Genomic DNA, 19,351 nt, shown 5'->3' on the forward strand with positions numbered 1-19,351 from the left:
TAATTTAATGTCACAGTATTAGAAAAATGGACACTAAAATTTATTTCATTGTCAGGACTAGTTGCAGAATCAGATGTCTACTTCCTATTCTACATTTTTAGAATTAGGGTTCCAAGGTCATGTGGTTGGAAGAGGAAATAGAAGTTGACATTTCTCTGAGCTCGGGACACAACAGATGAGCAGCGCAGAGGAGAAATCAAAACAGCCAGGGTTTATTTTTCAAAGAATCCCAGGATGAAAGGGATGGCAGTGGCTCATCTGGTGCCACCTCCCTGCTCCAGCAGGGCCATCCCAGAGCACAGGGCACAGCAGTGTGTCCATGTGGCTCTGGAATATCCCCAGGGAGGAGACTGCACAGCCTCTCTGCACACTCTGCTCAGGGCTGGGCACTGCCCAGGGCAGAAGTTGTGCCTCCTGTGCAGGGGCAGCTCCTGGGCTCAGCCCCTGCCCGTGGCTCTGGTGCCATTGGCCTGGAGCAGAGCCTGGCACTGCTCTGAGCCTGCCTGCACACAGGGACAGACAGAAACAGACAGGGACAGACAGACAGGGCTGAGGGCCCCTCTCAGCTGTCTAAGCTGAACAGCCTTAACAGCCTTTTCCGAAACAACTTGTAAGTTTCTGGAAGAGAGAAGTTGGCCAGAATGAGTAACAAAAACAAAACAAAAACCAAACCAGCAAACAAAAAACCTGCACAAATGCCTAGGAATAGAAAACTACCCCCTTGAAGCACTTAAGGGTTAAATTGTTACCTTGATGACAAATATTCCTAAGTCTCACCATCAAGTCCTGTCTAGGTTATTAAACATGTATTTATAATTAACTTTGCAAGCTCCAAAATTCCTATAAGCCATATTTAAAATGAAATTAATTTGCAACTGAAGTACACGAAACTAAATTTACACATATTCTGCCTTCCAAGCCAGGGACCCAGGTTTGGTGAGGGATGTAGGACAGAAATCTTATGAAGACCAGCTGATGGAGCTGGGGGGGCTCAGCCTGGAGAAAAGGAGGCTCAGGGGGAATTTCTGGCTCTGCACACCTCCCTGACAGCCAGGGGGGTCGGGCTCTGCTCCCAGGGAACAGGGACAGGAGGAGAGGAAATGGCCTCAGGCTGGGCCACAGGAGGCTCAGGTTGGATATTGGGAAACATTTCTTCATGGAAAGGCGTGGTCAGGCTGCCCAGGGCAGATTCCCAATCCCTGGAGAGAAAAACATGTGGATGTGGCACTTGGGGACATAGGTTAGTGGTGGCCTTGGCAATGCTGAGAGGATCTTAGACATCCTTTTTAATCTACACCTATGAACAGCTAGGACAGCTCTTAGTTCTCTAGTCATCTTCATGCTCTCCAATTTTTGTACTATGTTGTACTTAAAATGAGCAGCTGAAGGAATATTTTTATAGTGTAAAGTGAATTTCAATAACATAGATAAGGAATTCTCCATTTTAAGAAGTTAACTTAAAATCTTACCTGAATTGGTAGGTAGCATCTTGATATTAAACTTAATATAATTAAATTGTATATTTGAAGGCACTGAAAGTGTGTATTTGAGACAAACCCATGACACATAAGCAGGAGAATAGTGCTCCTTTCTAAGCACTTTCACTTCTGTGGAAGACAACAGGTTACTCATCCCCATGCCCTGTTGTCCTCTGTGCAGCTGAACACGGCAGGGGGACTTTGCTGTGTATTGAGTTATTAATGACAAACTTGGGCTCTAAGCAGGGCACAGGCCTGAGCAGTGCTGAGAACTGAAGAGCAGCTCAACAAGTTCTGTGATGGATTTTCTTCCACAGGCAATTTTGAGACCATGGTTAGAAGTTAACGTTTCTAAAGACCATTCTCTATCTTAAACAAAAAATAATTCAGGAAAGATTGTATCTTAAAAGATCAGATGAGATGATCACAATGGTCTCTTAGATTTTTCTTTTTTTTGGTATTCTGTATATATGTAACTCCAAAAAATGAAAGAGCATCAAATATATTCAGAAATATTTTTTCTGATGAAATGCATGAAAATATTTGGAAAACATTTTTATAATAGAAAGAATACAAAAGTTCACAGAGATTCTGTACTTTATCAGAAGTATTATTCCCTATGTAAAAGCTCAAGCCTAAAGGCAGTTTCAGCAACAAGTTTATAAACATTCTTAGGTATCCTCACCTTTTGACTTGAAGGAAGTCCAATGTGAGTCAGTATACATCATATTTCATTAAATAAAAGATTCTATTACCCTTCCTTACCCTGTGTGCTTATATATATAAAATGGCTCGTTTTAAAAGAAGTGAGTGGGGAGAAATATTAATTAATGTTTTACAGATTACCCATGCACAATGTACATTCAAATTGTAATACTTGCCATTTTCTCTGTCCAGTGGGAAGGCAACTTTTTTCGTCTAAAGTTACAAAGCAATTCAGTTTCCTCCAGGCTGGTTTTTATGGAAACACCCAGTTTAATGTATTAGAAAAATGGACACTAAAATTTGTTTCATAGTCAGGACTAGTTGCAGAATCATGTATCTACCTTTCCATTCTCTTATGAAAACTCTGGACATGGTCATATGCAAATGAAGTTCAGGAGCAGGGCAACTATGTGAGGACTGCATGGAACATTCTGATATAATTAATAGTTTATGACTCAAAAAAAGTCATATTAGATAGATTTCTATTTTTTCCAACCCAAATAATTACTCTTTATGCAATTGCAAATTGAATCGTAATATCTATTATGTTTTAATTAAACTTCTAGATAGAAGTATTTGTTAAAAAACCAAATTTAATTTAGCTGTAGCACTCCACAAAAGTAATGCTCATTTTCTGAGCAGATTTTTTTATGTATAGATCTCTTGTGTACATTTAATGCTGCTTTTCATAAACACTGCTGTACTTTCCCATTCATGCACTGCACCAGCTCCTGCTCATACATCCTACCACACCTTTGGACCTTCAGTAATTTCACTGGCTGTTTTCTTGAAGAAATATGCACTGGTTTAATTTCAGGAGACATTTAAACTTATCCTAATTAAACTGGTACGACCTATATTTAATGCATTTAAAAAGTGGTTTCTTCTCATACATCATAAACTTGCTCCTAAACGACAATCAGGAGAAACTATCCTGAATAAAAATGTAACCTCCTTCGAGAGGAAACAGCAGCCAGGAGCAGCTTGTGACTCCAGCGGGTCGCACACGGCAGGACTGAGCACATGGAGCCAGGACTGGAGAGGAGCTGAGCCAGCCCCCACTCCTTCCACCAGGGCATGGAACAACTGAATGTCCTTATTCACGGAAACACCTTTTCCAGTTTTTTGGAAAGCCCTGAGAGATCGCAAAACGAGGAATGATTCACCATTTCAGACCAGAGAGCAGCAGCATCCCAGTTTTGCAGACACTCGTGCAGGCCAGCAGAGACAGATCTGGAATCCGAGCTGCTGCCGAGGTCACAAATCCACGGTTATCCCTTCTATGTTATCCGTACGGGAAAGAGCTTTTATTTGGAGGGGTCTATCGAAGACGCCGTGCTGTCATTAGTTAAGAAAACGATGATTTAGGACCACTGTCTTTCTCTTAAAAGTTATTTCAGAGTGTGTGAGGAAGTGCTGGTGGGAAAAAGGCACACAGAATTGCGATAACAGAAACATTAGCAACAAAATTAACTACCTTGAATTTCCCGCGAGGCTGCCGAGGGAACAGCACGCCAGGGCAGCAGCTCTGGCGATGGAAGGAGGGAGCCTTATTTTTGTTTTCCAAATCTTCTGCCAACAGCGTCCCCGTTAGGAAACTGTATCACTGCAGCCCTTCTGGTCTGGCTAGAGCGAGTAGCTCTGGACACCGGCAGGTGCAAATCAGAGCAGTGAACCGCGATCTGTCCGTGCTTGGAGTCTGGGACAGCTCCCTCCGCTGCACGGACGGGCCGGGCGGGGCAGCCGAGGCTCGGTCGCTTCTCCTGGCGGGACGGGACGGCTCCCTGCGGACAGGCGGGGCAGGGAGGCTGCTCCACACCGAGTCCGCCCCTACGGCACCTCCCTGCACCCGCTGCCGCCCCGCGGCTTCCCGAGGGGCAGTGCCGGCGTCCCCCGAGCTGGCCGCACCTGCCGGGGCGCTCGGGCGGTCCCGGTGCCGGTTCCGAGCGCGCTCCCGCCCGGGTGCCTCCGGTGCCGCCCCGGGGCGGGGCGGAGGCGGTGGCCCCTCCCATGGTGCCCCGCGCGCGGCACAGCCCCGCGCATGCGCACAGCGCCGCCGGCTCCCAGCTCAGCGCAAGATGGCGGCGGGCGCGTCGGACCCACTGGAGGAGATGCTGCTCTTCTCCGAGGAGGTGGACGAGAAGGCGCTCAGCGACCTGGTGGGATCCCTGGAATCGCAGCTGGCCGGCGGCCGCGGTCCCGCCGAGCCGCCCCCGCCCAGGACCTCCGCCCCGTCCCAGGAGCCGCAGCCGCAGCAGGGGAGCCTGGCGGGGGGCAGCAGCCCCGGCCGGCAACAGCACGGCCGCCCTGCGCCCCCTCCCGCGCCCGGGGCAGGGGAGGCGGCGGCGCGCCCCGGCAGCGCGGGGAGCCGAGCCCCCGCCCAGGGGCCTCTCCCGTCCCCGTCTACCCCGGCGGCGGCGGCAGCGGCGGCGGGGAGGGGAGCGAGTGTAAACAGTAGTAGTGTGCAGCAATCACATGGAGCGGCTCCCGGCGGCGGCAGCCCCGCCGCTCCCGCCCCGCCGCAGCCCGCCGCCCCTGCCCAGCCTGTCAACAACCATGTGGCCGCTGCAGCCGCCGCCGCGCGGGACGCGGGGAGCCCCGGCCCCAGCCCGCCCGCCGCCGACGGCGCGCCCGGGGCCGCGGGGGGCGGCGGGACCCCGGCGGGGGGCGGCGGAGCGGCGGGAGCGGCCGAGGGCGCCGCCGCTGCCCCCGCGCCGCGCCCCGGCGAGGCGGCGCCCAACGGGGAGGGCGCGGGGGCCCGGGCGGGCGCGGCGCCGCCCGTTAGCGGGCACGGCGGGGCCGCCGCCGCGCAGCCCCAGCCCGCGCCCGGCGCGCTGCCCGCGGTCACCGCGCTCGGCGCCTCCGCCAGCCCCGCGCCCGCGCCGCCGGCCCCGGGCTCGGCCCCGCCGGCCCCCGCGGCCCCCGCCGCGCCCAAGCCCGCGGTCACCGCCAAGGCGGGCGCTGCCCTGCCCGCCGCCCCCCAGGCCGTATCGCCGCGGCCGGCGCTGGGCGCTGCCCCCCGCATCGTGGCCCCGCAGCTGATCGTGCGGCCGCCGCCGCAGACCACCATCCAGCTGCCGCCCGGCTTCACCATCCCGCCCGGTAAGTGCTGCGCAGCGCTCCCGGCAGCGCCGCTCCTCTCACCTTCTTCTCTTGGTCGAGGGCTTTGCTTTCCCCCAAAGCTGTCATGTTCCTGCTGCTGGATACCAAAGAAGAGGCACCTGTCTGAGGGCACCGTCTGACGAACAGGCTGCCGCTAATTAGGGTGTAACTGGTACGGCTAATGCCGAGTAATTGCAGCTGCTGTGGGGTGAGTTATTGGTTTTGTCCTGGGGAGAGCGGTACTTACAGTGAGTTACCCTGTGATGGTGTAGTTGGACACGGGATAAAGAGCTGGAGCGATAGCTAAGAATAACTTTATATGGGTTTTAAAGGACTTTATCTTCTGCTTTACGCTTGATAGTCCTGAAAAGTTTTTCTACTTGAAAGAATGTTTTGTGCTGTGAACCAGGTGGTAAATGTGTGTAATCTAAAATGTATCATTTCAGTAATGGCGAAGTTTACGTTTTGTGAGGGTAGTCTTCACATCACCAGATTTTTTTTCCAACTCTGAAGCGATTGTGTGCTCTTTGTACTCCTCTAAGTTTCTTAACTTTATTTACTAAAAATTTGAGTTCAGCAAAGTTGCTAGCTTCCTTCATCCAGCATCCCTTCATCCTCATGATTCCTACTCTTAATCTGTATATTGTTTCATCTGAAGGGCGCTGTGGTCCCCTACTTAGATTTTTCATGTTGCAAAAACTTTGGTATCTTCGTGCCTTCTTGATTTAGGAGCTGATTCAACATTTAAGCTAATTCCTTTTTTTTTTTTCCTAGTATCGTGCTAATATCAATAGCATGTTAAGATGTGGACCTATTGATGTAGTCTGAAATAACTTAGTTCTTCCAACTTGTTTCTTGCAATATTTGATATTTATTAGCTAAGTAGAGCAGCAATGTGATGGTGTAGATGTTTGCTTCTGAGTGGACTTTTAGTAGTTGTGTATTTGGCCCTAGTTTATGAAAAATCCTCCAGAATCTGATGCTCCAAACATACAAATCTTGGTGGTTTCATGAAGACCCAACTAACTTGAAACAGATAAGTTGCTGTTCAGACTGTGTGCCTTTAACCTTTACCTCCCTTTGTTAATCTGTTGAAGGTTACTCTATGCAGATGTTAATGTGCATTGTAACTTTTCACACAGTTTCTGAAGTTCATTGTGTCAATATTTTGATCTGTTACTTTCAAGCAGAAGTGGGAAAACTGAATCTTGAAAACAGTTGGATCCAGGATTTAGAAAATGCTATGGAAATAATACACCAGAAAGTTTTAATTTAAATTTGATTTTATTACAAGGTAGTTGGAAATCCATTAAATTTGCATAAACATGAAGATAGTATGTTCTAAAAAGAAGTTATGCAGAAAATACAATGTCAGTTTTGGATTTTTAACTCGGTGGATAATTAATCTGAAACTCTCATATAGCAAACTTCTATATAAAACAGAAATTTAGAATAATTTTTTGAGGACAGGTATTATTATTGTAGCAGATAATGGTCATAAGTTGCATATTTCATCTTTATGTGACTGACAGGAAGGTAAAATTAAACTCATAATTTAACTGGATTCTGGCATGTACCAGCTGCTCAGCAACAGGAATTTGTAGTCCTCCAAACTGAATTAAAATATAATGTTAACACATGAATATTTATTAATTTATAGTAGTAATTGTGTCTGCCGATTTGATTGAGACTGTGGCACATGTTGCAATTCATTTGTCCTTTCCACTCAGTTTTTCTCTATTCAGGATTAGGTTTAGCAAATCCGAAGATAAATTAAGAACACGCCTGTGAATCTGTGTAATGCAAATAGAACATGTATTTTTTAATGTGTGGTAGGCATTATCCTGTGAGGATTTTTTTATAAGGTTCACAACATAATCAGGGAGGTGATAACCAGTTTGGCCAGTTGGCATATTGGGGTGTCCAGATGGTTTAGGAATGTCATATGCCAAATATATCATCTGCTTGCAGGATTTTCTGCAAATATAAACTGTGAAGCTTGGTGCTCAAATGGCTAATGGACCTTAAAAGTTGCTTTTTAGATGAGTTTTTAATGAGTTTCACTCTTGGCTTTGAAAGAGAGTTGTTATTATGGCTTTTGGATGTGGTCCTTGCTGTAGCTCTGTATGCTTGTTACCTTAAACTTTGATTTCCATGAATCTTTAGTTTATGGTGGCAGAAATTTGCCTTCTGTTTGTGTTTCTAGCAGGAAAGCACTCAGCTCTGTGAGTGAGGGCTTTTATGTGTGCTGCAGTTCTCTCACATGTTCATCCCACAATTCAGATTTGGGTTTTCCATGTCAGACCGAAAGAAAGGCTTTCTTGCTATAGTGTTCTGAAATTTGTCTTAATAGTGTTTGAATTTCTTTATCCTCAGGGTATGCTGCAAAGTGTGTCCCTTTAGCAAGGTGTTGGGGTTTTTTCCCCTGGGGAGTTAACAATTAGAATTGGATGTAGGCTTTTACCTTTCGAAGTGGATATAAGAGTTTACCTTCTTCATTTTCCTTTGAAAAGGTAAAAAAGTATATTAAGCAATTTGCACTTAGAGAAAAGTTGTAGAAACAGTGTCTACTGACCCTGTTATCAGCAGATTAAAAATGATTTCATAGGTTTTTAGGTTTTGGTTCTCTAGTTGTTGCAGACAAGATGTTTTCCTATTTATTTGACTCATTGGATCCTATCTAGGTTAAATTATTAAAATGTATTCTGGAACTGACTTGGAAATTCTTTTTAATAATCTGTCTGGAGAGCTGCTTCTTAGTTCTGAGTGAACTGTAGGAAGAACATTACATGCTTTGCAGTGACCTTGAACGTGTGAAACTCCAGGATCCATGGACCAACTTAGCCATTGTTTCCCCTTTTCCAGCTTGCTGGCTACAAAACTTTGGGCACAGCTTGATGGCAATGGCTCTGTTGTCTAGAAGGCCTCTATTTGTGAGGTGTTTTACAAGAAAATAATCTGAAAAAATTGTCATTTACTTCCAGAAGGTGTTAGAAAACACTTGCCAATTGTCTAAAATTGCTGCAGTGTACCATAGTGTGCTGAGGAGTCGTGTTGGTTCTCTGGGCCTGACAGTGTTTGTTGTTCATGTTGAAACCATAGGTAGTGCCTCCCAAAGAGGTGATGGTGGGTACCAAATAGATTAAACTGTTAATGCTCAGCGTTAAGTAAATCTCAAATACTGTATACCCAGAAGTGTGTCTGGCCTAATATTTGCATGTACTCATAAGCTGTTGTTTAGTGAAGCTCTCTTGGCATTGTCCCTGGAATGCACATACTCAGTTATGCTCCCAGCAGCTGCATTGTCCTTACAGTCTTTACTTTTAATGAGCATTTATTTCTAATTTTGTTCTCCTGACCCTGACTAGACTGCTAGAAACCACTGTCCCCCAAACAGTCAAGTGGCTGCTTTTTTCATCACTGCTTTCCCTAAACTGCAGTTATTTAAATTCCAAACTGAATTGGGTGTGCTAGTGGGGACTCCTTTTTTTCTTTGCAATAAAATCTCCTGTTACATGAGAATCAAAAAAAGGTAGACTATAGAGAATAATGTAGAGTGCTTTACCTGCATTTTGCTCTGTGGTTCTTTGTGTGTTACCTTGGCTGTTGTTTGCTGTGCAGTGACTGTTCCCTGCCCCCCTAGGGATGGTCCTGGTGCGCACGGATGCGGGACAGCTCGTCATGGTGCCCCAGCAGGCTCTGGCACAGGCTCAGATGCAGGCTCAGGTGCAGACACAGGGACAGGGTCCTGCCAGCATGTCACCCAGGCTTTCTGTGCCCACCACTGGCCCTGTTTTTCGCCTGTCAACAGCTCAGGTATGTGTGGCTTCATTTCACTTTGGTGCATTATGTCTTACACATTGTTACCTCATTTGTTTCTGCAGCCGTGCTTTCTTTCCCCTTCTGTTGTGAAAACAGGAAATACTTATTCAAATGTTGTTTATTTTATGAGACCTAGGATTTTTTTTTTTTTAATTTAAGGAAAAAATCTGCTTTAGAGAGTCTCTTAAGACCTGTGTTGAGAATGAGAGATGATTGGAGGCTACAAAGCTCAGTCTTAGTCTGGACTGTGTATCACTGGTTTAGTAAGTGTCCCTTGCTGCTCGGAATCAGAAGTACTGTGATATCCCAGGATAGCTGATTTCACTGGACATTAGAAAAGAGAAAGCTAATCACATTCTATCCAAGGATTTGCAATAATTTTTAAATAACTTTTCAAATATACTTTCTTCAAAAGAAAGATTGATTTGATTCTTCTAATTTGCTTCTGGGTGTGATCTGCCTACACTGAAAGTTTTGCCTGTGTTGTGAGTACATTTCCCTTTTTCTAGGGATTAGTAGGATAGAGTGCTTTCCTATCTCAAATTCATCAGTGGAATGTGTTGATTTGAACTTGGGGCTGATTTATTTCCTAGGATGAATGTGGGGTAGTCTTGTGTTCTTTGGTTTGTTTTGGTTTTGGTGTTTTGTTTCTGTAGGGGTTGTTTTTTTATTTTGTTTTGTTGTTTATTTAAATTTCTTTGAAGGATGCATTGGTTCAAAAGTTTCTAGAGAGACAATTTAGCTTTGGGCCGTTTAGGGCTAGAACTGAGCTATTTCTCTGAAATGCAGAGGCAAACATGTTTGGATGTTAGTACAGGGCTGCTGTGCCACAGTAATAAGAGGTGGAGTTTAAGGTAGTTTTGTCTAAGGTCTGTATTTGCAGAAGAGATAAGTAATTCTGTATGGAAAGATTAAAAAGGTGCCTTTACAACTCTTTAGTTGTTGTAGAAGTTGCTTGAAGTAAGTTCAACAGGTATTTCCCAATATGTATAATTTCATTACTTTCCCTTTATATGCTTTATGTATTGCACTGCATTTATAGTCTAAAAGATTTTAAAGTTTAATTCAAAACTGAAAACGATGATAAACATTTCACAAGAAAAGGAAGCTGGAATAAATTTGGAGAATTGAAAATAGTAAGATGAGGCAATCTATAAACCACAGAGTAGCCGACTAGAATGTAAGTTTTAGAAGTGAGTGTACCTAGGAAGACTGTAGCTCATTGTTAGGAAAGACATAAATGAAAGCCTGGAATCACTTGGAAAAACTTTATGCTCTCAAAAGAGAGGTAAATGCAGAATTGGATGAAATTTGTTAAAGAACTCGTTGCAGAAAAGGCAGCCATATAATGTTTAAATTTCTGGTATCTGTAAGAAAAAGACTTGTAGAAACCTTCAAAGAGAAATGTATTCCAGGAAAATAAATACAGAGATAAGCCTGTGTTCATTTATTTTTTTTACTAGTTTGAACAAAATTGCAGCCAGTTCCTGAATTTGTACATCTGTCTTTGGTTGTTGGGGACTTTCTTTGTGAATAAGTGCACTTCTTTAGTAATTACTACAAGCACTTGTCCTGAGACAAGTGTGTAGTGTAAGTGCAAAACAGGTGTGTGGTGGGACTGTACCAACAGTGGGATCTAAGTCTGCTAGTTTTAGCTATTTTTCTTCCACACTGTTAGTTTTCTATATGGCCAGCATACTGAATTAAAACTCAATATGGAAGTATTCATAAGAGATATTAAAAAATTGTTTGTAATTTGAGGACTTCTGAGGAATAACCTTTACTGCACATGGAATCTAATGAAGTGTGCAGAAGTGTAGACTCCCCTGCTTGGCTCTGGGTTCAGTGTGGGGTTTGGATCCCAAAGTCAGCCTTCAGATGTGTGCACAGCAAATGTAGATCATGATGATCTCAGGCAGCTGTTCTCTACTTGTATGAAGCAGTTAATGTTGTAGAAGGAGTATAACCCTACTTGATGGATTTATATAAAAATAAACCCATGAGAATACTGCATGTTCAGGTGTTTGTAGAGTCAGCTGAAATCTGGAGTTCAGGTATTAGAAAGTTGTGTTTGTTTTTGTAAAGGTTTCTGCGCAGATGAATACCCCACTGCACTGGACACTTGTTTTTCCTTTTTTTTTTTTGCCTTTACACTACCTAGTGCTAACACCCTGGCTCAGAATAGAGGAAGCCAGCAAGGCCTTAGGAATGATCAATATCTTGCAAGATGGAAAAGTTTGATTATTTTAGTGTAGGGGGATTAGAATCATGATATTGTAGCTTTTCAGGATTCATCTCCTTTGAATATCTCAGTGGTAGCTGCCCAAACTGTACTGCATCATTTCTCTATTTGTTGTAATTAACGGAGTTAAGAAATAATTAATATTGCCCTTGGGAAATTTACATTGAACTTCCCTGATTCTGCACTTGATCTTCAGAGTCTTCTTTCGTTGTGACATGCTTATGTTTTGTATGTTTGACCTTAGAGTGTTCTTTAAAAATTGTGGTTGACAGCCTTTTACAACAAGGTTGTAAAGATATAAATTCTAAAAGTTTATCTAATCAGAACTAGACATAGGACTTTTATCTGATTAGGGGTTGGTTTATAACCAGACTGTTCATTGTTTTTCCAGATGAAATGTTCAATGATAAATATTATGCTAAGGTTTTAGAAATGCCAGTTATTTGTTTGAGTAGTCATTATAATGAGTCAATTCAGGGATCTGGTTCTAAAGTAAAGGAAATTGTATGTACTGAAAAATAATTTTTTCAGGGAGTTTTTAATTAAGCTGTTTCATCTCTTTCTGGTGGTCAGAAAGCTGAATTCAGTGAATTAAAATTTCCAGAAGAAATTTTAAATTAATAAAAAATAATGTCCCCTAGGTTTTTGTTTATATAGAGTATGAATATTCAAGAGTCATGATGTCCACTGTGACTGAAACACAGGAAAATTGTGGTGCTATTAGCTCAAGACAGAATATAAACATAAATTGCCTGAATCCTGCAAAGTGGTCTGTGAGATGGATGAACATGGCAGGCTATGGAGTTTTAACCTTTCTTTCTGATATTAGTGGGATGGTTGGTATTTTACTGTGCAGAGCTCATCTTAATTACTGTATCTTTATTCAGTTATTTTAAGATAGCTTTATTTGGATTAAAATGCAGAGTGCTTTAAATTTGTAGATCTTAGCATTGTATTTTTGTCACTGAGTTTGTGTTTTACCCTTCTTCTCCCTATGTAGAAAGTCAGTACAGGTGGAAACTTGCAGTTCATAAGGTATTATTTCCTAGAATCTTAAGGATTTTAGGAAATAATATCTTATGAAGAATGCATCAGAAAAAGACAGGGCTTTCATACTTCATGGGTATTCTGGTTGCTGTTCTGCAGATTGTCCTAATTTTTAGCCTAATGACAGCCATTCAGGTGTCACAAGTTACTCAGCTAAGTGATTGTTTTCATTTGTTTATACACTTTAATTATTGTGATGAGAAAGTCTGTTGTGAGCTATGCAGCTAGATGTAAAATACAGGATATTAAATAACATGCCAAAGAAATTGCAAAAGCTGGCAGTTACTTTTGGCAACTCATTAAGAAGTGTTGACAGTGCTAACTGGAGAACATAAAATGGATTTGGAATTACTTTTTTTAAAACTAGAAGAAGGAGTGTCTGAAAAACTACCAAGTGTTCATCTAAATTTGAAAGTTCTTTGGTTCTCTCCCCTTGACAACTGTGTAATTTCTCCAGTCTCAAAAAAGGAGGGGAAAATAAGGCAATGTTTTAAATGTTCTGAAATAAGATTGACTTGGTCAATACCTACAGAACTGTTCAAATTTTAAGCTACTTCTGCAGCCTGGATACTACTGCAAGATTTTTTTTTTCCATACCTAGGGTTATCATTTGCTCACAGATATTTTGGAAGAAAAATGAGCCATGTTTTCCCTGAAAATTCCTCTAGCTTCAGGACAGTGTATGAGGAAGGAGCCACCTTCCTCTGGGAACAATGGAAGCTGCTGAGATAAGGAAAGTGTAGTGTGTTTCCTCTGAGGAATTTGTGTAAGGGCTTGAGTAAAGGCTTTCCCTAAAGTCAGTGGCTCTGTCCTTACATACTGTGTTGTTGGAGGTTCAGAAGTTAAATATCTATATACAGTAGCACTTACTGTTGCAGGGAATTGATAGAGCCGCTCCTCTTCCCTTCCCAAGTTTAAAAAAAGGTGTATTTGGATTGCAGTGCCAAACACAGGAGTTCAGAAAGACTAAGATCCTGTTGGTACTACCTTGCTGTGTCCTGTGGGTGTGCAGTGAATTCCAGTCCTTCCACGACGAATGCTTCAGCTGGGCAGTCAAGGCACACGATTGAGTTACACAGCAGACTTAAATCTGATGTTTTTTATTCTTTAATTGCTTGCATTTGCTATTTAAGTTGTTTGATTTCTGCTGTTTCTAGTATCTTTATCTTGTTCTTTGCAGCTTTCAGGAGTAGAGGCAGATGCACAGCTTTGGGTAGCTTTGTGTTATATTCTTGGGACAAGAGAGGCAAATCCATTTTGAAAGGAAGTCTTGGGTTCTTCTTGACTCTTAGGTGGGGTAATCTTTGATTAACATTTAGTTATCCCCCTCTTAATTGCTGCTGTGTAGAGCATGAATAAAATCTGATTGTTTCCATTCTTAGTGGGATTCTGGAAAACTGGCACGTGGGGATAATCACATACCTTGTAAGGGGGAGCTCAGCTGGGATCAGTTTAAGGCTGAGCTCAAAGGAGCTGGAGCAGGGACCCGTGTCCCGGGGGATGGGACCCGTGTCCCGGGGGGCTGGGCAGTGTCCCGGGGGACTGGGCAGTGTCCCAGGGGGACATGGACCCGTGTCCCAGGGGGCTGGGCAGTGTCCCAAGGGACATGGACCCGTGTCCCAGGGGGCTGGGCAGTGTCCCAGGGGATGGGACCCGTGTCCCAGGGGGCTGGGCAGTGTTCCAGGGGGACAGGGACCCGTGTCCCAGGGGATGGGACCCGTGTCCCAGGGGGCTGGGCAGTGTCCCAGGGGGACAGGGACCCGTGTCCCAGGGGGCTGGGCAGTGTCTGCAGCACAGGCCCCACACAGGAGCAGTGACACACATCCAGCCCCATCATCAGAACCCGGACGTAACAACAGTACAGAGAGCAGTGACTGAGAAGTTCCTGTAACACAAAGATTTTTTGATATTTTAATGATTTTTACCACTTACTGTATTTCTGGTATCTTTAAAATATTCAGGAAAAGCATGTGTAAGTGCAATTTTACCAAATAACAGTTTTAATTTAGTTCTAATTATGAGATTGTGTAGGATTGTAATGAGGATGTTAATGGTTGGACTCATTGACCTTTGGGACCTTTTTCAACCTAAATGAATCTACAATTCTGTTCTATTAACTACTCCTAACTGCAGTTTTTCTCTGTTTTGTTTAGAGAAAAATTGCACAATACTCAGGTATATTAAAAGTATTTTTCATATCAGTGCAGCTACAAGAGGCTTGGTTTTGATTTTTTATTTTTTAAATTATTACCTCGGGGTTTATATGGAAATACTTGGTCTTCCCTGATTATTATAATAATATTTATAATGCAGTAATAATAATTTATGATATAATTTATAATTATAATAATAATTATCATTTATAATTATTGATACAAGTTTGTTGTACTGTGAGAGTGATAATGTGCTTCTTTTGAAAAACATGATTTGGATGTTTTAAACTCAGTTGTGCATAATTTTAATTTAACTTTTTACTTTTTAACCTTTTACTTTTTGATTTACATTAATTTTAGCCGAATATTAATAAATTTTTAACGTTGCCAAATTTTAATCAGCATTAAAATATTAGTTAAGGTACAGGATTTTTAGGAAACAAGCCACAATTTGTTAGAACTTAAATTGATCTTAGAAGAATTCTGCTCTGGTCAAACAGTGTGGGTTTGCTTGCACTACTATATTCTTCAGAGATAATAAATAAATTCAGAAGTCTTCTAAAAGTGGTAATTAGATTGCATTAAATTTTTGCCTCCATAGATATCTCCATATCTATGTTTTGAATCAGACTTGTGAAATTGTGAAAAATAAGGAGGTGCTGCCATCTAGTTTTCCTTTGCTGTGCTTCTTTTGTTTATCTGCATTTTTCATTTGTACACTTTATGGCTTTTCATGCCTTTGTGTTTTTTTCCACTGGCTTTTAGTATCTTAATACTCACGTGGGCTTACATTCATAACCAAATAGCAAAAAAAGTTGCTAATTTGAAATTATTTTTTAATTGCAGTTATGTTAGTTACAAAATTTAAGTGCTGCTGTAAACTAAGAATATGAAGTGAATATCAGACAGGAAAGACCAGTGTTAGCTTGGCTTGTAATATTTTATTTTGGAATATCTGTTGTTGGAACTTCAAAGCAGGTGAAAGAATGTATATTGGACTTTTCATGGGTCTGCTGCTGAAAATAAATTTGTCTTCAGAGTTTACAAATGTTGTGTTTCATGTTTGATTCAAAATGTGTGTTCCATTATAAAGGTTTGTTTATTTTTAGTGATCAGAAAAGGCAGTTATATGTGAACTTTGATGGTTTAGTGTTTTGTTTTTGTTGTCTAAACAGTGATTTTTATAAATGTATTTTTAAATTTATTTTTTTTAAATGGCAGTTTTTTCTAGCTTTGTTTTTTCTTGCTTCAGGCATTTTTCTAACTTTTACTCTTTGGAATTTGAAATTTCTATCATGAACTTTACTGTTTTCTGTGTTTCAATATTCACTTTCTTTTACATTTCACTTTGCCATCTGTTTTTAAAATGAAAAAAAAAAAAGAAGTTTTTTGAGGGTGTGCCAAGAGCTGCATGCCCTGCTGTGGTTGTGGCCGTGTTTTTGTGGTGGCACACGCTCTGAGCAGCAGCAGCAGCCGCCCAGGCTGTGCCTTCATTTGGTGCTCAGGGCAGTCTGAGCTGGGCTGATGGCTCCCAAGCTGCTGTTCTTGCTAAAGCAGAGCCCTTCAAATCTGAGATTGGCCTGGTGATACACTTTTGCCTGGGTTTTCAGCATTGTTTATATTTCTGTGGCAGCTTTGTTGTTTTTTTTCCTCATTTATTATTATCGACTCTTGTTTTTCTTTCTGTTTTTCACATTCTTTCTGCTTTTCTGACAAATGCTTGTTTTACTGTTTGCAGAAATTTTAAGCAAATGGATCTTTGTTGTTGCTGAGGTGCACTGCCATTATCATCAGATAAGCTATTCCATACTCTTTTTTTTTTTTTGTATAGATGATTTTTGGGCTTCTCTGTAGTGTTCTGGAGAGCACATTTGTGGTAGTAGGGCAGATGGGTTGGGAGGTCAGAGGGAGTACGAAATGTGTGGTGTTTATTGTGCTTTAACCACAAAACTGTTTTCCTTCTTGATGAGTAATTCTTTTCTGTATTAAGCAGCCAATAGGTTTTCAGTACTTACAAATGATACTGTTTACATTTTTGTAGCATTAACACAGCTCTGAAACTTAGGAAACACTCAAATGTTAATAAGGCTGTAAATTTAAACATTCAAAGATTAGGATGTGCTGTAAAGGAGGTTCCTGAGCACAGTCACAGTGGTTCCCATGTGCATATATATTATGCTGCATGACCAAGTACTACTATTATTTTTAATTTCTACAGTGTGTAGGCTGGACAGTCCTAATTAATGAAGATTTATATAATATTTTTTCCTCCACTATTCAGTGGGTTGCTTCAGGCTTACTTGCTGCCCCCTCTGCAGTGGGAATTAATAACCCAGCAGGTTTTTTTGTGAAGCTTATCCCTATAACAACTTTCTCAACAATGCAGTTAAGGGGATTACTGGCCTCCTTTTGTAAGTAGGAAATGGAGCCTAATTGTCTCTACTTAAAATATGAAATGAAAAATGCTGGTTAATTTATTGTGTTCAGTTTGACTTCATTGCCTTCAGTTGCTGCCATGGCCACTCCTGGTCACAAACTCCACGTTGCAAGTTGGGCACTCAGAAATACATTGCATAAGAGTATTGATTACAGTGGATTATCTCTATTTGCAGGCAGCACTAAGCACTAGATGCAGGAGTTGAAGTGACAAAATTCAGCTGGTTTTTATTCACCAGATATTTTGGATGAAACCTAGTGATTGCAGGAGGACCAGCTACTTCACCAGAGAGGAGAAAGTACTTTGATAAGTATTTGCTTCAGCAATAGAGGTTTTGGACTTAGAACCCCTGGTTTCTGAAGGCTTTTTCTTGTGGCCCCAAACTCCTCTGCCTGTCCCGTGTAATTGCTCTCAGTTCTGTGTCTTCCTGCCCTATTATCCCAAAAGGGACATCGTGCACATGAGGAACAGAGCAACATGTCCCTGCTTTGGGTTCTGATGCTGCACTTGGTGACACTGTGGTGGCAGTAAGGTTCTGCCTCTGTCTGACCTGTTAGACATTCTGTTTCCAGTAACTTTCTGTAATTGTGTGCAAATGTCAGGCTTGTAAAGGGATAATACTTTAGGTCAGTTTCACTGTATTTTTGCTAGGCTGGAAAAAAATCAAATCTGTGATAAAAAGTTTCTCTGCATCTGACATTTAAGTGCCTGTTCTTGTGAACTGTAACCAGAGGAATTGAGAGGCAGTCAATCAATATGTGAAGTTTCTCCAATAACTCTTCGGAAGTTTGAGTCTCAGGAAGCCGAGTTTGCTAATGGGGAGTGTTATGATGGATTAATAGCAGCCATGCCTGGAAGAAAGGTTGGATGAAGTAGTTACTGAAAAATTATGTGGTAGTTGACCCTGGCTGGACACCAGGTGCCCACCAGAGCCTCTCCATCCTTGCCTTCCTCAGCTGGATGGGAGAGAAAATAAGGAGTAAGGAAAGTCTTGTGAGTCAGGATAGAGATCCCTCACCTGTTACTGACAGAAAAACAGACTTGATTGGAGGAGAATTAATTCATTACCAATCAAATCAGAGTGGGATAATGAGAAATAAAATCTAAATCTTAAGAAATCTTCTCCTCAGCCTTCCTTTCTTCCTGAGTTTAACTTTACTCCCAAATTTCTCCACCTCTCCCCCAGTGGTGCAGGGGGATGGGGAACGGGGGCTGTGCTCAGCTCATCCCAGGTCATCTCTGCTGCTCCTTCCTCCTCAGGGGAAGGGCTCCTCACACTCCTCCTGTGCTCCAGTGTGGGGTCCCTCCCACAGGAGACAGTGAGCTCCATGAGCTGCTCCATCCTGGTCCCTTCCCATGGGTGCAGTCAGTCCTTCAGGAGCTGCTCCATCCTGGTCCCTTCCCATGGGTGCAGTCAGTCCTTCAGGAGCTGCTCCATCCTGATCCTTCCCATGGGTGCAGTCAGTCCTTCAGGAGCTGCTCCATCCTGGTCCCTTCCCATGGGTGCAGTCAGTCCTTCAGGAGCTGCTCCAGCCCTGGTCCCCTGTGGGGTCACAGCCTCCTTCAGGCACCCCCTGCTCCCGTGGGGGGCCCTGCAGGGGCTGCAGGGGGATCTCTGCTCCATCCTGGAGCCCGGGGGCTGCAGGGGCACAGCTGCCTCTCCCTGGGCTGCACCCCGGGCTCCAGCCCTGGAGCAGCTCCTGCCCCTCCTGGGGTTTGCAGAGCTGCTCCTCTCCCATCCCCTCACTCCTCTCACCCAGCTGCAATTCCACGGGGATTTCCTCTCCCTTCCTAAATGTTCCCCAGAGGTGCTGCCACTGTCCCTGATGGGCCCAAATTTGGCTCTGCTGGACGCAGGGAAGCTTCTGGCAGCTTCTCACAAAGCCACCCCAGCACCAAAACCTGGCCATGCTAAGCCAGTGCAAGTGAGCTCCCAGATTTGACCTTTGGCTTCTGCCCGTGTCTGTGATCCCACTTCAGTTTTCTTTGTTAAACAGTGCCTTGATTGTTCGAGGCATCTCAGATGGCATCTTAGCATGGTCTGTTGAATTTTTAAGAAGTCTTCTAGATTAATGATTAGAAATAAAATTGAATTTCATTTCAGATTTTTCAGATCTTATGAAAATTGCGTTTTGCATAACACTTAGTGAAGCCATGTATTGGATGATGTAAAGAGGTGTCACAATCTCTAGAAAACCTTGGCTTTTGTGTTAGTGTTTGTTCAAATGCTATTGGGATATTTTCTTCTTTTTGGTTGATGGTGGCCAAATTTATTGACAGGAATGATCATGAAAAATGTGTGGAACTTATTTGTCAGAAGTGAGCTCTAGTGCAGAGCCTGTGCTGCTGGTACCTGGAGTGTTGG

General features: G+C 43.0%; 1 protein-coding gene and 1 long non-coding RNA gene across 2 annotated transcripts in view; one reads left to right on the top strand and one right to left on the bottom strand.

Moving 5' to 3' along the window:
• Positions 1 to 2,119: 2,119 nt before the first annotated feature.
• On the bottom strand, positions 2,120 to 3,990 carry LOC148222335 (uncharacterized). The gene is made up of 2 exons (XR_015806189.1): positions 3,661 to 3,990; positions 2,120 to 3,521 (listed from the first exon to the last, which is right to left on the bottom strand). It is a non-coding gene; the product is annotated as an uncharacterized LOC148222335 (long non-coding RNA).
• Positions 3,991 to 4,233: 243 nt separating this feature from the next.
• LOC106856498 (transcription initiation factor TFIID subunit 4-like) overlaps positions 4,234 to 19,351 on the top strand; it is a 145,795-nt gene continuing 130,677 nt past the window's right edge. The window contains exons 1-2 of the mRNA XM_088171815.1: positions 4,234 to 5,285; positions 8,929 to 9,101. Coding sequence (XP_088027941.1) covers positions 4,262 to 5,285; positions 8,929 to 9,101 — 1,197 coding nt within the window. The 5' untranslated portion in view covers positions 4,234 to 4,261. The remainder of the gene's footprint in view (positions 5,286 to 8,928; positions 9,102 to 19,351) is intronic.

This window comes from Sturnus vulgaris, chromosome 12, assembly GCF_052056855.1.
Source record: "Sturnus vulgaris isolate bStuVul1 chromosome 12, bStuVul1.hap1, whole genome shotgun sequence".
NCBI lineage: Eukaryota > Metazoa > Chordata > Aves > Passeriformes > Sturnidae > Sturnus > Sturnus vulgaris.